The following is an 18178-nucleotide window of genomic DNA, read 5'->3' on the forward strand; positions in this document are numbered from 1 at the left end:
ACCATACTTCACCCATGTGGCCTTCAATGGCTGCAACTGAACCTCTATGCGGGCTTTCTCATTTTTAAGCTCTCTTGTCCGAATACCCTCATACGATCTCGACGTGCGCAAGACATGGAAAGGAATGGCACACTAAATGAATAATCGAGTGAGCTAGTGGCCTCTGCAATGGCTTGCTTTTGAATACCCGCTTTAATACTAGCACCCTACAATGAACCTTTTGTTGCCTGAGGTGTCCCACGTGCTCCACTAGTAGAACCCCCTATATGTGCACTACTCATTGTGCCAGTCTCTAAAGCTCCTCTACTCCTCTTTATAGGACCTCCTATTGCTGAAATTTCATCATCTCCATGGTCTCCCTCTCCTGTACTAGATGCACCTGTAATAGCCAAGTGGCTGAGCCTCCAATGCTCCATGGAAGCCTTAACATCAGCAAGCACATGTTCACATGGACCAATGTCTTTATTGGGCACATGGGCAAGATGATCTTTGATCCTTGTGGCTGCCCCTCCTCTTTGAATGCCGCAATAATTGCATTGCCACCGCTTGGAGCCACCACCACCTCCGTAAGCTTGAAGCACTGTGACGTGACTCTATGCTTGATCCTTGGCATATTGATTATTCCCGAATCCCACCTGAATCTTGAGTTTGCTGCGTAGCGCGCGCGCGTGTTTGTGAGTGAGAGAGAGAGAGAGAGAGCAACTTGCAAGTGCCAAGGCCCAAACTCCAATGCCCACGATTGTGTGTGTGCACTCTGTGTGTGTGTGTGTGTGTGTGTGTGTGTGTGTGAGTCTAGAGAGAGAGAACTCGTGAGAGAGAGAGAGAGAGCAGGCCAAACGCAAGTGTGTGTACAGCCCATGGCTGCGGGCAGCATTCAAGAAACGAGCATGCGCAAGCTGCAGCAATTTTCAAATCGGGGCTCTCGTTTTTTCACATGGGGGTCAAAAACGCAGGGAAAAATCGCCTAAAAAGGCTTGCAATGAATGCGTTGAAAAGTCAAAAAAAGAGGAGGAGGTTTGGAGGGGGGGGGGGGGGGGGGGGGGGGGGGGGGGTTTGGTTTAGAAACGGTACGCTGTTTCTGAGGACCAGAAACGGTGTTTTGTGCAACTATGAGCCTATGATAGGGTTGACTGGGACGTCTTAGAGGGAACCATGGTGAGGTTGAACTTCCCCCAGGCATGGATCTGCGGGGTCTCAGCACTTTACAGATCAGCTACCAGCACGGTTCTCATAGATGGTAGGCAAGGGGAGGAGTTTCGACTAGAGAGATCGATCCAACAAGGCTGCCCTCTCGCCTCGTATATGTTGCTACTCTTTGCAAAGGCGATGTCTTACTTCCTCAGATCACGTGTGAGCGGGTTACGTGGCCTCCAACTTCCGGTGAGAGAGCAAACGGAGCTGCTAGACTCAAAGTATGCAAATGATATAGCACTCTACATAAAGGACAATGAGCTAATGCTGGAAAGAGTGAGACTAGCTCTCGAGATGTTTTGCACTGCAGCGGGAGCGAAAATCCATTGGCGAAAGTCGGTTGGTTTTCTTGCGGACCCAAACTCTAGCACGAAGTGGGGCATCCACTTGAGATTTAGATGGATATGCAGAGGGCAAACCATACGTTACCTAGGGTTCCACGTGGGACTCGACATCACTCCTGCCCAATAGTTTCTTCTAGTCCTCGACTCTATTCGACGGAAACTGACTTATTGGAGTATTGCTCACCCTTCCGTAACGAGCCAAGCGCTGGTGGTTAACCAGATCCTCCTAGCAATGGCCTGGTACATTGCCTCGTGTTGGTGCTTTTCCTCGTCCTGTGTAGTTCAGCTTCGCCACCTAGTGCAGAATTTTCTCTAAGCCGAGTCCGACGGTTCCAGGGACTCCCGGGCCAGTGTGGGCGACCATCCAGCATCAGTCAGAGGGGGGGCTTGGGATCATAGACCCAGAGTATCGGAGTCTCGCCCTTTTGGGCAAGCTAGTAGTCGGCGGTCTCACACCAGGATGGGAAACATGGAAGGTCCTATTGCAGGAGGGCCTCCAGGAGTGCAGACTAAGGCTTGGCAGTGATTGGAGGCCCTCCTTGAGATGGATCTTCACGACGGCCCACATCACACCCCCCAAATCCTCCTTCCTCCGTAGCCTACTTCGTGTGTGGCAGGGCCTCCATAAGGCCCTTATTCACAGTCCCCCCAAGTTGCAAGGAGAAGATAGACCGCCAGCCGGTGATCTGAAACCCCTAGGTCAGAGACCGGGAGGGGATACAAATTGGCGAGCGCCTCCACATCCAGTCGGCTAGTTGGGAGGCCGGCCCCTGGCTGGTACCATCAGGAGGTGGCGGAAGGTATATAGGATGGCGGACCAGGAGGTGTTGCAACGGGCATCAGATTGCCAAAGAGGAGCTAAGTTGAGGAGAAGGGAGATTGACGATGTGATACCTGAAGAGTGGCTTAACACCTTGATACGAGAGCCGGTAGAGCCTAGTGAGGTATGGGCTGCTAAGTTTTCACCAACATGTGACAGGTAGAGTGGGCGGCACCCCACATGGGACTTTCTTTACCGTGCATGAGCAAGGGCGTCTGGTTCTTGACAGAGGACAGCAGGATGAGGGGATAATTGTCCTTTCGTGGAGGAGGATTCGGGTGGTTGGCCTTCAAGGGAAGACATGGTGTCTGGACCCTTATGTGTTTTGGGAGGAGTTCCGGGAGTAGCGCCTTTGGATATGGAAGAGCACACCACTTGATGAGTTGGCGTGGGAACCTGGAGAGTGGCTATGGCCGGCCACTGTGGTCGCCAAGAAGCCACCAAGGAACCTGGAATACACAGCCACGATTGGCAGACACGTAATGATGCAGGAGGACATGGACTGGGCGCCCTCGCGTAACAGGTACTGGGCGCAGCACAACATCACGGATGCTTTCCGACAGATTTTGTGGCGCTGCCAATGGGACAACTGGAGGCTGAGGAGGGTATCGTATTTCTTATGGTTGTTGCACATGGAGGCCTGGCGGTGGGGAGTTGGTTAGCCTAGATGCAGAAGCATGGAGTTTGTAAACGCTGCCCACAACAGTCTCTGGAAACTCCAAAGTACTGCCTTTGGTCGTGTAAGGCGGCGCAGCTCATGTGGAGAGGAGCATGCCACATTCTCCATTGTATAGCACCCAGCCTTGGATGTATCTCATGGGGTGCTTTCTGCTGGCAGACAGTCAACCAAGGCCGTTACCTTTTGTATAAGGCTGGGATGCAAGACACAATCTTCATCATTGAGGCTGGGTCATGCGCAGTGGTCGGCTTGGAGGCTCTACCCATCCGCTAGGTGGAGCCAAGCAGACCGCTCTGAGGTATGGAAGATTGTAGGGAGTCTTACTAGATGGCACATCTAGAAGGCGCCGTGTCAGGAGGTTTTCGTCGGGGAGAGACTTTCAGTACATGTGACTTTGGCAGAGCTCTGGACCTCCATCATCCACTCCCTCCGCGGCCAATGGGACCAGGTGCAGGGTGAGTCTCGAGCTCGTCAGGAGCTCCGTTTTCACTTCATGCGCACTTGGGGCAGCCAGGACCTGTTCTTCATGATGCAGGCAGGCAGCCCCAGATGGCAATACACCCCCCCTCCATGGCTTCTTGCCCCCATCCCCCCTAGACCACCTTTAGAGGCTCGTATACTTGATATATCTGTGACTCATCATCAACTCCAACCAGTCTGTTGAGCATGAGCACTTATTTTTGTTCAGGTTTTTTTCTTAAGTAATATAAATAGCCACACTTTATTTGCAAAAAAAAAGTCCCTCTTTATATTTCAAATCCATTCCCTCAAAGACAAGCTGGCCACCGCTGAGCCCCAATTTCGTTTTGGCAAATTGTTCGTGCCTAAACTCTCTTGACCACACCCTACACAAAGAATATCTCAGTTTGGGTCTAGTATTGTTTGCTGTTACTGCCTGTTATCTAGCCCTCTTTATCAGCTGGCGATCTGATTCAACTTGCGTGTACTACCTGTCTATCATCTGCTCTTCTGTTCAGGACCTTCCAGCTATCGCCTACCTTCCACATGGATTGTTGATCTACATTTTATTGTTCCGATTGCCACTTCTGCAGCTATGTGTCACATCAGCCTATGTTTTACAGTTTGTGGCCACTGTGGTAGGCAATGATTTGTTTTAAAAGACCTCTCTCAAAAAATTGACCATGATTTGGCAACAAGGTCCTCAAGTTGAGAAGTATCTAATTGCATGTTGCTCTATACTTTTGTATGCATGTTTGTGGATACCCATACTTTTCCCCTTAAGATATAGCCAATTTAGGCAATTAAAACTCCAAATTTGTACCAAATTTTTCAATATTAGGCAGCCATTATGATTTTGCAGGGCTCGAAAATGTCCTACTTTTCGCTTGACTTGTCTAGGGTCCAATATTTTTAGCCTAAAAAGTGAAAATTTGCCTAAAAGGAAAACACTACTAGCAAGAGACCACATCATCAAATCAGGCTACGTTTTGCTATTCCAATCCAATCTGCCCATCTGTCTCATTGATTCGAACACACCTAAGCTATGTTTGCTGCTGCTAGACATTCATAGAGGCTACTTACTGTGTTTTGGGATCCATCAGAGTATGACACACTCTCTAGCTCATACTCTCTACCCTAGTTCGTGGACGCAAGAGTTCAGGAGTCAATATTTGACCTTTGCATAATGTGTTTGCTGCATTGAGCATCATGTATATTCAGCATTCATTCATGCATTCATTACCTTCTTCAATGTTCATTGTCTCTCAATTACCCTAACCCTAACTATGTCCTATATCAGTCTATGCTTTGTTATACAATTGAACAGAGAGTATGATAGCGGCATGGGGGACAATATCTTGGGTTGTGCCCAAAGGTCCTACCTATGTGAGGATGTTCAAGGCAATCAATCCTATCTCATTTCTAGCCAACTCTTGAGCAAGATAGCCCACCAAACTTCTCACAGGCAGAATGGACCGAGGAGCATTGTCATAAATGGATGTAAAAAGCTAGTATCACTACATGGTCCACTTGGAATGCCAAAGGTAGACACACTAGTTATTGGACATGCACTACAAAGACTCCCTCTAGGATATGGACAATCTATTCACTCTCTCCGCAGAGATAAGAGAGACCACAAAGTGATTTGGAGACTATGAAGAGGAGGAGAGAGCGCTTTTCTCAAGATCTGGGATTCTTGCACTTTATTTCATTCTGAATCACATTTGTTCTACACTATCGACCTTCCTGTTGGTTGTTCACAGGTCTTGTACTAAACTTTTCACTTTGTATTTTATATATGTTTATATGTTGCAAATCCATTGCCAGGCTAATCCTGTACTTTGGCTGAAGATATTCTGTTCTGAGAGAGTTGTTTATAGAAGTTTTCTCTTCTTGAAAAAAAAATTATTGTTGACATTTTTTAAGATAAATAATCTAACTTGGAAAAAAAGAATACCGTTGACATTCTTAAGGATAGTTAATCTAACCATAAATCCCACAGGCACCTTCTCAAAATGAAAATGAAAGTTTACAATGGTTGTCATACAGGACCAAGAAAGGAAAAGTAAGAACAAAAAAAATGATGTGAATACAGAACCTGTTCATCGAAGGCTGTGTAGTTGAAAATGGCCTGGACCACACCTGAACTAGCCAAACTTCCCTGTGATAGATGAGGGAACTTTAGCTGAAACCATGCACTTAGTGCTCCTGAATAAGAAACCCCAAACACAAACCAGGGATTTTCTAGGTAAGGTAAGTTGTATCTGCTTCTCACTTCATCCTGCACGCACATCACTCTTCAGCACACCAAAAAGTCAACCTGTAAATGAATCAATATTTACTCTATGTCCATTCACATGACATCTCACATGAATTTTGTTCCAGATTTCTTGCATCAATTGACAAAAGCATTGTAAATGTCTCAAAGTAGGAAAGAAAAGGCAATTAGTCTATTCCTGGTTAATCACTTTTCAGGGTGGCTATTGTGTATAAACAAAACCCATAAGCTATATAAATTGAGGTGGTAGATATCAGGAATGATAAGCCCAGCCTTCTATGTTTTGGTATTTGGAAGAAATAATGAGCATGCACAGCATAAGAAAGAGACAGAAATTGGATGATTAAGTAGCACAGTATTGCACACTTTTTGAATCTCATAATAATGTGACTACTGCATTGATTCTCTTGATGGAAACAGAGAAGAAAAGGAGTGAATAACCAACAACGAATGCAATGTGTGACAGCAGAAGCAAGGAAACTGGGACTGAGACTAATGGGCACCATGCTGATGAGCTGCGTAAATAGGCAGGAAATTTCAACCTGTACGCTGGGGAAGCTAGAAATATGCACATATGGTCAGTCAATCACAAAACAGAATCGTAGACAAAGGAGATGCAAATTATGCAGCAGGTTTTCACAAGAGTAACATCCTTATTGAGGTTTTAGCTTACTCATGTTCCCATTTAAAAGAATATACAGGGGAAGGCCATTGAAAATAGGCAATTGGATATATGAAAACAGGTACTCCCTTATGTCAATCCTATTTCAAAATAACCTATTTTCTGAGTTATGGCAACATGCTTAGGGTTAAGTAGTCAAAACAAATCAGTTCTCATGGTCTTGAGCTGCACCCAATTGGTTCGAGAAATTGTGAGCTTCCTATTGAATCTCAATACAGACCCTTAGGAGCATCCTTTCATTTGCAACACAACTGCCAACCTCCCCTCATATAAGGTTGAGGCCAAAGCACCCTCTTGTACCATCAAGTCGGAGCAAGCGGAGGAGGATGAACAAGGATGCCTATCAGCTGGAAACTAGTGAAGATAAATGGTCTCTATGGTAGCATCATAGAGTTCTGAGTACATGACCATAAGACAGTAACACGGCTGCCAGGACTTTCAAAAATAGGGAGATGGAAACAGGTTTTGGGGTCCAAAATGGAGTTTCAGTGTCCGTCAAAAATGGCAAAATAGGAACCAAAAAAGAATAAATATAAAAACATAAGTATAGATGTTTGTTACACTCACTACTCAATAGGTATTGGTTGCTAGCAAGAGTTGAGTCAATACAGCCTTCATATTTATGCAAATCTAGGTAATCAGGCATGATCCGTCTAATCCATCTAGTCCGTGGACTAGGTACAATACCAAGCATACAAGGGTTAGTCTAGTACTTGTTTTAACATGAGAGTGGCTACCCATGAGATAAGAGTGTCTGAAAACAGCCTTTCTCCTTGAATAGGGTGGTAAATAACTTGATTAAGTATTAATTATAGCAAGCATAAAATTCACATTAATTGAAAATCCACCCTTTAATCTTGGACATTGGACACCCTATTGGCCCCAAAATTGGCGCTCTTACTGGTATTTCTTTATCTTATATTGCAAATGGAAGGAGTACAAGTGAGATCTCTGATCTCCTCCACTAATCCAAGTGCCTCATGCTATCAAAACTGACCAATAAGCCTCCAAGTCCTAGGCCCCCAAATTTGAGTATGCATTCCAAGGTGGCTGTCAAACCCAAATTTCTGTTGTAAATTCGGGTTTACAGCAAAGATTGATTGAAATCTCTTCCTTTGATGGCTCAAACTACTAGAAAATGTTGAGATGACTCGAGAGATAACTAGGGGATGAGAGAGATGTTGTAGAGAGAAATTTCAAAGTTTCATCGCGAGAAACATTGAAAAAATGTGGATGCCCTTCTTAAACAGCCACCATGGAATATATCACCTATATCTTAGGACACCAAAAAGACTGCTACCTCCTCCTATCTGCTATTACTTGTACAAGAAGGACCTTGGGCTGCTGTCACCTACTCCTAGAGAGCTCCAAATTTCTATCACATGCTATAGAACTAATCCCTAGTGACCGCAAATCATATCGACAATATCTTCTTGCTCTCTAACAGCCTTCTCCTCTCCCACAATGGCTAGAATCGACTCTACCAACCCCTTAAAACGTTTTTCCCACTTGCATGGACAAGTTTTGCCAACTGGTAGCTGACTAATCCCATTTTCCAACATTACCTAGTGTCATGAAGGGAAAATACAACATTAATATTTGCACCTTGGATTAATTCCAGCCTTTGTAAATTTAGCCCTAGCCTATGTGTACATGTGTGAACAGCCCTTAAGTTTGGAAGAGGGTTAGAATAAAGAGGGACTAGAGGCCAAAGGCAAGACATCTTTTGATCATTCAATAATCTTGGCTTTACCATTTTCTTGGAGTTAGCTTCTTCTTAGCCATACTTGATTTTGGACAAAATTGGAGAGCTTGCTTATAAACTTCAGCTACCATCTTCCACTAGAATACATGATGTATTCCATATTTCACAGCTGAAGAAGTATGTTGGGCCCGATGTACAAGTATTGGAAGAGTTACCACCATTGGATGAGGCAGGACTGATCATATATGAACCTAAAAGCATTATTGGAAAGAGAGAGAAAGTTCTCAGAAATCGTACTCTCATTGAGTATCTCATTAAGTGGAAGAATTTGCCCATTGAAGAGTCTTCTTGGCAACCATCCACTTATGTCAGTAACTTTCCTTGGTTATTACAGGATGATATATGATGCAGTATGCAGTGACTGTGCAGAGACAGCTTGCTGTATGAAATTTCTGCAGACAATAAAATTGTCCTGACTTCATCAAAATTTGATTCTGATGTTATGGGGTGATGCTTGGGAGTGTATACTTCGTTTCTACACCTCATACGCCTCATTTGAACCAATATATCAAAAGTTATGGCAGTTTTAGTGAATCAGCCCTGTTTGGACAGCAGCCAGTTTTCTCACAGTTTGGCATGCAAAAAGGTCTTCTTTTCATGGACAGTGCTTTCTTATCATTTGGAAGATGAATGGGCATGATTACTATCATCCTTGACTTGGATTTAGTCCATTACTTCTTGGTTTTGAGGACAAAACCATCTTCAGGACGGGATGGTTTGTCATGAAGGGAAAATACAACATTAATATTTGCACCTTGGATTAATTCCAACCTTTGTAAATTTAGCCCTAGCCTATGTGTACATGTGTGAACAGCCCTTAAGTTTGGAAGAGGGTTAGAATAAAGAGGGACTAGAGGCCAAAGGCAAGACATCTTTTGATCATTCAATAATCTTGGCTTTACCATTTTCTTGGAGTTAGCTTCTTCTTAGCCTTTGAAGCACTCAGCCATGGCCGTCATGTATTCTTGAACTCCCAACCATTAATACATGATGAGAATGTCTTGGTGCAATAGATTTGTTAATTCTTTGTTGTAGCTTAGTTAATTTTCAATTTCACTTAGATTTCATTCCATGGTTGATTGCTTTCTTACACCTAGCTTATTAAATTGATTTTCAGAACATTAATTTTAAAAATTAATTTAATAATTATTTTAGTGTTCAAAAAATTAATTTTACTAATCAATTATTAAATTGACTAGGCCAATTTGTCTTCCAAGTATCCTTGAGCAATTATTAGGCCTTAGACTTGCATTAATTAATTAATTAATTCCTAGTCTCTAATATCACCACTAACATTAGTAGCCAATAAATTAGTCTAGGCCAACATTTGAAAATGGGTACCACCTAGTACCTGTCAAGCATAACTTATTACAGCTTTTGCCTTTGACACCCACTGCATCTTCACGGTCCTTGGTCTATTACCATGAAATAACTCCCATGTGCATCACATGTGCTAATAACCTTGCACATTTGATTAATAACTTAATCAAATGTTATCAGCAAGATTAGAGCATCTCAAATTTTCACATCTCCATGACAGACCTCCCCCTTGAAATCCCTGCAATCATCCTCAATAGCACTGCATTGTGCCACAGGAAACACATACTGCACTGGAATTTCCATAAGGCATCACAATCACAACATTGGCCATTGTTGTCTAACCATGCAATACACCCCAAAACTATCGAAAATTTCCAACCAGTATAAACATGATATAAATCGGAAATACAATCTAAAATTGTTGCTAGAAACTCATTAGATACATCCATAACTCATGCTTCTCAACTGTTTTGACTTCAAAACCATAGTAAAGCATATTCTCAACATAAACCATGGCAGAAACTATCAATGTCATTTACTAACATGCTGCTGTCTACAGAACCAACTATAAACCATTGAAAAGTGAGCATAACTTATCATAAACTGATCATTTGCTAATTTGAGAACTGACCACAAACTGCTGCAAATGTGATCCCAAACTGATTAGCAATCGATACAAAAACATATGCGAAACTTATCTCAAAAGTGACCATAAACGGTTCTCAAACTAATCAAAAACTGAGATAAAACTTATCAGAATTTGATCTCAAAATTGAGGCAAAAACTCATGCCAAACTAATCATCAACTGATGCAAAAGTATAGTTTCAGTGCCCAAGTGAATGAAACTCATACTCATCTGTATACATCTTGTAGTGACTAGTACACTCAGTAGTGACCCCACGGTAGACATACTATCAGCACAATACCTTGGATGTATGCTGAATAGATCCAAAATCCACTACATATAAGAGTTATCCACAACTGGAGGAGTGGAAGTACTACCTCCCCCTTGAACATCAAGCAATGCTCTCGATCCCTGCTCTACAGAACTTTACTGAGCCCTATTGTCCCATCATTGTATGCATGCCCTATTGTCCAAAAAGCATTGGATTGGCACTTCCAAGTTGGCCATGCATATGCATCAACTGCTCCACTAGCACCATTTGCTTATGCTCACTATCCACATCTGGAATATCATGCTACTGTATTGGCTCTTCCTTTGGTCCATCTTGTTATCCCAAAGTTCTTGAAGATGATCTCCTCTTCTTGCCTTTGTTGCCCTCCTTTGAAGGGTTCAAAAAGCACATAAATTGAGGATCACTTGCCAATTGCATAAACATTTTAGTTATTGTCATCATCTAATCTTTAAAATGGTCATCAAATTCCTTACTCTTACTCATCATCAACTTTTAAAAGCCTAGAAGGACCCACATTTTGGTTTAAACCAACATTATCAACTTGCTAACCAAGCTACATCCCTTATCGAAGATCAAGCATTGCATTTTGCCCAATATTTTATGAATTTTCATATCAACAGGCATCATCCTTGCTTGATCCCATCTCACTATCTAAAGATATTTTTATTGTAATGCTCAGGGGAATACAATTTCAGCACTAGAGCAAAGTCTGACCTTCAATCAGGTACCTTGGGCCCACCAAATCAAGGGATTGAGTAGTATCTCAACGATGAAACCATAAAACGAACCTTCCTCCTTGGATAGAGTGGTAAATAACCTTATTAAGTACTACTTATAGCCAACATAAAATTCACATAAACTAAAAATGCGTACTTTGTCACTTTAATCTTGGACATTGGACACCATGTTGGCCCTAAAATTGACGCCCCTAGTGGTATTTATTTATCTTATATTGCAAATGGAAGAAATACAAATAACATCCTTTGATCTCCTCCACTAATCCAAGTGTCTCTTGCCATCAAAATTGACCAACAAGCCTCCAAACCAATTTGCCTCTTGGTTTGCTTAGGGATTGGCCTTCACCCTGCCCTTGAAAGACAAATTCAATCCCAAATCTAATATTGGCTTGCTAGCCTCTTAAATCTCCTTAAAATTCCTCAATTTCAACTGCTGGGATTCAAATCCTACGCCCTCAATTCTGAGCACGCATCCCGAGATGGCTATTAAACCCAAATTTCTATTGTAAATTAGGGTTTACAGCACAGATTGACTGAAATCTCTCCCTTTGATGGTTCAAACTGCTAGAAAATGTTGAGATGACTTGAGAGATGGCTCGGGGATAAGAGAGAATGCTGTAGACAGAGAAATCTCAAAGTTTTATCATGAGAAACATTGAAAAGTTGCAACTGCCCTCCTCAAACAGCCATGGAAACTATCACCTACAACTTAGGACCACCAGAAAGGCTGCTACTCCATCCTGTCTGCTATCACTTATATGAGAAGAACCTTGGGTTGTGCTCCAAATTGCTGTCATATGATGTAGGACTGATCCCTGATGGCTGCAAATCACATCAGTAGCATCTCCTTGCTTTCTAACAGCCTCCTCTTTCACAATGGCTAGGATCAACTACACTAGCCCCTTAAAACGTTTTTTCCACTTGCAAGGGTAAGTTTTGCCAAGCGGTAGCCTTCTAATTCTATTTTTCAGCATTATCCAACTTATTGAATTAATTTCAGAATATTAATTTTGAAAATTATTTCAATAAATATTCTAGTGCTTAAAAATTTAATTTCAACGGTCAATAATTAAATTGGCTAGGCCAATTTATCTTTCAAGTATCCTTAAGCAATTATCAGTCCTTAGACTGACATTAATTAATTAATTAATGCCTAGTCTCTAATATTACCACTGACATTAGTGGCCAATAAATTGGTCTAGGCCACAATTTGACAATCGGAACCACCTAGTAAATGTCACACATAACTTATTACAACTTTTTCCTTCGACACCCACTGCTCTCTCCTCCCCTTCCCTTCCCCCCCAAAAACAAATGTATTTTTCCTTTTTCTTTGTTTTCTTTTTTTGGGTAAAACCAATTATCTCAAAAGACTGAGAGTTAGTATTACCTTCATAGTTATGAAAATATTTATGTGACTTTATGCATCCCCTCACATACATGGTTTTAATGAAGAAATATAGACATATAAATGTGTGTAATAAAAGTAGAATTTAAAGACTAGAAATGAAAGCTGAAACTAAAACACATTTCATGTCAACCAAAAACAAAAATACTGAAGGGTCAATTTCAAGGCCTCCCCTCCCTAAATAAATCTTTGTTTCAAATATATATTTATATTTTCTTAAAAAATGGGTGATCTAGAACAAGGTGATTTCACATAATTCGTACAATATGTTTAAAACACGAATATGTTCAATATGGAATGTACACAAAAATTTTAACAATAAAGTACATTGTTTCGTAGATTCATGAAAAAATACATATTAACTATATATAAAATCAGCTTGTACACATAGAATATAAAACTTAAAGATAGATCATGCAAAGGAAGAAGGACATGGAGTATGGATGAAAGTGAGAAAGAGGGAGAGTGAGAGAGGGAAGGAAGAGGGGGTGTGGTTGAGAGAAAGAGAGAGAGAGAGAGAGAGAGAGAGAGAAGAAAGAAAGAAAGAAAGATATATTAATGTCTACATAAGGCCAATGTGGCCTATGAGACAAAATCCTGAGTATATCCATATCTAATGTCATCTCATCAGTAAGGTAAAGATAACATTATAAATAAGTGGGTGGCCTATGAAACAATACTGAAAATAACTATACGATGGGACTATACTAGGGTTGAACCATGTGTAGTGTTGTTCCATCAATAGAAAAGAAAAGGAAAGAAAAGGAAAACCAGATCTAATAGAACCATGTACAAAAGTATGGTGGAGACTATGGGTTGTAGCTGATATCAAGATCTGCACATGATCTCAGCTATGATGGGATCCCTAGCTGCTTCACTGATATGCCTGGTGGTGAGTCTGTGGTGTCTTGTGATAATGGCTCTAATCCGACTGTGGTGTGGCCTCTTTAGACATGGTCCTGGTAGACGAGGTTGTCATGCTCGACGAAGGGAAATGGCTCTATCCAATGTGACTCCATGGTGTGGCCTGTAAGGTGTCTAGAGCCTATGTGAGGAGGTGTGAAACTGTCCAATAGCAACCCATACGCTATAGGAGATATGGGTGTCCAAATATCCTGGCCAAATAGTGAAACCATCATCAGAGAGACACAAGAAATGACTCTTGTAGAACTCCATCCTCAATCCTAGAGGGAGTGGTGGATGGATCCATGTCCTTGCTATCTCAATTCTCAAAATATCAGCTCTGATCACCTGGTTCAACTCTGATCGGCTGAGAGAAAGTGTAGGGCAGTCAAGGCTATAATCCAAAGGTGAAAGACGGGTTAATATCCAAACCATGTAGGCTCATCCAAATAGCCATCTGTGAAAACCAACAGTTCTTCTCACCTCTTGCTGCTAGTTGTCTAGATGAGGTTAGTGCCAATCTAGAGTATCTATGGCGTAGAGAAATGAAATGAAATGATATATTAACGTCTACAAAAGGCCAAAATGACCTATGAGGCCATGAGTTATAATCATGTGTATGATGGTACAACTGTCTGGGCAAGATATGTAGCACAAAGCAAAATAAGAAAGGAAACTGACTATGGCTATGTGTAAAGCATAGAGCTCTATCTAGTAACAACGAGCTCCAAGTGGTACAATCTCATGTGGATATGGAGGGCCTAGCTCTAGCCCGAGCAATAATCCCCTATATCCGCCTATGAAGGTGTCGTCAGTGTCTTGTGTCGAGGCCTAAAATGTCTTGATCTCAGCTAAGCAAAACGGCTCAATCAATTAGTACTCCTTGTCTGTGTGTGGACCGTGGCGGCGAGAGAGGCTCTCGTGTGGACTGTGGCTGTAACTGTATTTAAGTTTTCTGAGTCTCCTTTGCAAAGAAGTCTGTGAATTGCCTCTGTGAAGGGCCTCGGTGTCCTGGAGCAGCAATACTCCTGAGGTGTGTGTCACGAAGCCGTCGTATCTCAAGAAGAAAGAGGCCAAGGCATCACTGATCAATAAAATCCACGACTCTAGATAGTGGTCCAAATCCGTCTCTAAAGAGACAGTGGAACTGACCACGGACCTCATAATACGCTAGGCAACGGCAGATATAATGCTCCTCTGTCTCTAGCTCTAATTGACAAATCTGGCATATGCGCTCCTTTGATGGGATGGATCTATATCTGCTAGTCTCAATCTCTAGCTGATGTGAGGAGGTGCGTGACTGGCCAATAGTACATCTGATCCCATGGGAAAGGTGGGTGTCCATGTATTTCGGGCGAACAATAAATCCATCATCTGTAGTATGAAGGAAATGCTCGCGGTAGAAAGCCATCTTTGTCCCTAGCTCCTACCCTAGCATCAACTATGTCCACCTAATATCCAACTGGGTAAGATCCATCCTAATGATCTTGCGAATCTCTAACCTGCTCAGATCAAGAGATGGTGCATCAAGGGAGTACTGGAAGGGGGGTAACTTGTCCATGCTAAAGCCATGTAGCTCAAACCAAGCCAACATCTGTGCATACCAACATGAAGTATCCCCCTCTTTGGCAAGCTGCCTGGAGGACTCAAGGGCCAACCGTGCATATCTGTGTCTGGGTAAGTCCCATAGGTAGGCTATGTATGTATGCGACCAATCGAGTGAGGGCCTCTACCACAATTGGTGTAGCTGCTAGCTCGGCTCTGATGATCTCATGTGGCACTGAGGCTTAGAGAGCATGTTAGGTGCTCTGCACACAGTCAGTGGGGAGACAAGCGCTGCCTGTCTTAGGGCACGTTTCTTCCTGGTTTGTGGGCCCTGCATCCCTGCGCGCGCTGTCTGCCCTTTATGGCTTTTACTGTTGCGGGACAACCTTCACATCTGCTGCGACCCTACTGCGTATCTGACAGCTCTGCCCTGACCCTGCGTGATCAGCCTTCACGCTGCCAGTCAGGTACAGACCTGTTGTGAGAGCAACCCAGACTTCAGCGCAGTCCCTGGGTGCCCGTCAGCAGGCAGTCAGGTACACATTTTGTCAGGTACACCATTTCTGCTTCAGTTTATCAGTTCAATACATGCCTGGGCAAGTTCTTGCAGGGTATAAAAGCAGACAGTCACAGGTCCCCAGACCTACAGGCATAAACCTGCAGTCAAAAGGCTTGCATACAGGAATCTGCAAGGACAGAGAAATATCATTGCAAGGACAGGTCACGTCAGTTTATCAGGGTTTGAAAACAGAGATCATAATTAGCATTAAGCTTGGTTATGGAGAATCTGCAGGAGTCAAATGGTATTGAAATGGCCTTTCTTGACCAGCATATAGGGAATGGGGATGATAAAGATTTGGTCGAATTGGATGGTGATTCGTCAGCAGAAGATTCTGGGCAGCTGATGGATGGGGATGAGATGGGTAAACGTCGTAAAATGTTCGTTGATGAACCGGGCTTGTGTGCTCAGAATTTGTCTCAGCCAAATGTTCATGCTTCATGTTCTCAGCCTGATGGGCCTCTTCAGTTTATGCTGGCCACTGCCAATAATCTAATGTCAGATTATGCTCATGCCAATGAGGGTAAAGCGAGTTCTTTACTAGAAGGGGAACATGTGGTAGCAGTTATGGGAACAGATCTGGTTTTACGGCAGATTGCTGCTTTCCATGAGAGGGCAGCCATCTTTTACTTTACGGGAAGGACTCCCTTAATCACTACAATTCGTGCCTGGTTGCAGTCTATGCTTGTTAGTGCTGAGATGGGTCAGGTGTAGGCCCCTCTTGTTGAAGAGATTTATAACGGGCCAAAGGGGTTTTTTGAAGTCCTTTTTCGTTCCCCGGAAGTGTGTGCCTTTATATGGTCCCTTGGAGACCTATGGCAGAATTTAAAGAGGTACTTAGGCAGGCATGTCCAATTTGGGTTGAGGTGGTTGATTTTCCTGCACATCTTTGGAGACTTCTACCTTTGGTATTGAGATCTCTTGGTGAGGTGTTGGTCGAGCTTCAGTTGGCCTCCCGTAACAAGAATAGGGCTTGCATGCTTTGGGATACAGGAAAACCTCACCCCGACCAAAGTCTGGTTTGAGGTTCCGGGATTGCAAACGTTGGTTTATGAGTTGAAATGGGGCACATTTGCTGGTCATTGTTTCAGATGTGGCCAATTGGGCCATTTCATTTCTGAATGTGATTAGAAGTCCTGACGTTTTGCAAAGCTCAATGGTTCTTGACATGGATATGCATGAGCATTATCCCCAGCAAGTGGTCCAACAGCCACAAGTTGATCATGTGCCGCTTATCCAACACGGACATGATGATGGAAAGAAGGATGCCTCTCAAGCTGGTATAGATCATGGATCGCTTTCAATTGGTCGGAATACGCCTCTGCAGGATAATTCTTGAGTCACTGTGGTTAGATACAATGCTAGACAAGAGCCTCATTTGTCTGCTGCCCACCCACCTCCATAGCCTATCACTCAGACTTTTCAACGTAGAGGTAGGGGTTTCTACATGAAACCTCAAACCTCACGTTCTCCTGCAGTCGCTGTGAAGCATAAGAGGGCTTCTAATTCTGCTTTGCGTTTTGATGCGCGTGGGAGGCTTCTGCCCCCTCGTGATGTTTTCCATTCTCAGCAACAACAGTTTCCTTCCCGTGACTCAATTGCTAGTTTGCAGAGAACAAATCTGATAGGCATAATCCGAAGTGAGATGGAGAAATTTCACGCAATTAAAGTTGTTGAATTGAAAGGGACAGGAAAAGGCGTAGTTTAGTAGTTTTCTTTCTCTGTTTTATCATGAGAATTGCGTAATGGAATGTGAAAGGTGTTTCTTCGGCAAGTAAGCAGTACGGTTGTGGAAAGTTGTGTTAGCTGGAAATTGGGATGTTTTTTGTGCTGTGGAGGGTAAACAGCATGCTTTGGTAGGATCTACCTATGTATACAAGGATTATTCAGTCTTTTTGAGTGGTCAGGTTCCACATAAATCTGGAGTTATGTTGGCCGTCAAACCCTCCCTACGACCTTCTCTAGTTTCTCAGGACCAGTGCGGTAAATTTATGATTCTGGAAATCATGTATAAGGGAGAGGTTTTGTGGCTAGTGGGGATGTAGGGTGACTTTAATGCATGTGTATTTATGGATTAGGCGACTTCACAGCACTCAATCATGGATGGTCCTGAGCGACAGGCTTGGGATGCTCTAACAGCTGTATCTTTGAAACAGGACATGTGGTCTTGGTTGCATCCTTCTCATGCCGGATATACTTATCGCTCTCTTCAGCATCCAAATACTTAGACCTGACTGGATCGGATTTACATTTGTCAGAGTGATTCCTTTCTTCCTAAGGTTATTGATACGTGGGTGGAGAGACAGCATGTTTTGTCAGACCACTATCCTTTGGTCCTGGAACTGAATCACAGACATGTCCATGCCTTTAAGGCACTCCTTGCCCGTTTGCCTCTTCATTTCAATTTCTACTGCAAAGTCAGTTTTTGGAATGCATTCAGCAACGGATTGCTTCTTTTAGCTCCAGGGTCCTCTCTAAAGGGATGAAAGCATGGGTTGTTTTTAGGGATAATGCCTAATCATTATCCCGACTGTATGGTATTCAGCATGCTTCCTCCTTACACGTTGATT

General features: G+C 42.9%; 1 protein-coding gene across 1 annotated transcript in view; it reads right to left on the reverse strand.

Annotated features, from left to right (window-relative positions):
* The window catches only part of LOC148035659 (putative serine protease EDA2), a 185661-nt gene that overhangs the window by 103800 nt on the left and 63683 nt on the right, over positions 1 to 18178 (reverse strand). Inside the window, exon 4 of the mRNA XM_087677664.1 lies at positions 5592 to 5774. Within this exon, the coding sequence (XP_087533790.1) occupies positions 5592 to 5774 (183 nt within the window). The remainder of the gene's footprint in view (positions 1 to 5591; positions 5775 to 18178) is intronic.

This window comes from Lygodium microphyllum, chromosome 5, assembly GCF_053477565.2.
Source record: "Lygodium microphyllum isolate KBCC chromosome 5, Lygodium_microphyllum_v1.1.10, whole genome shotgun sequence".
NCBI classification, from domain to species: domain Eukaryota; kingdom Viridiplantae; phylum Streptophyta; class Polypodiopsida; order Schizaeales; family Lygodiaceae; genus Lygodium; species Lygodium microphyllum.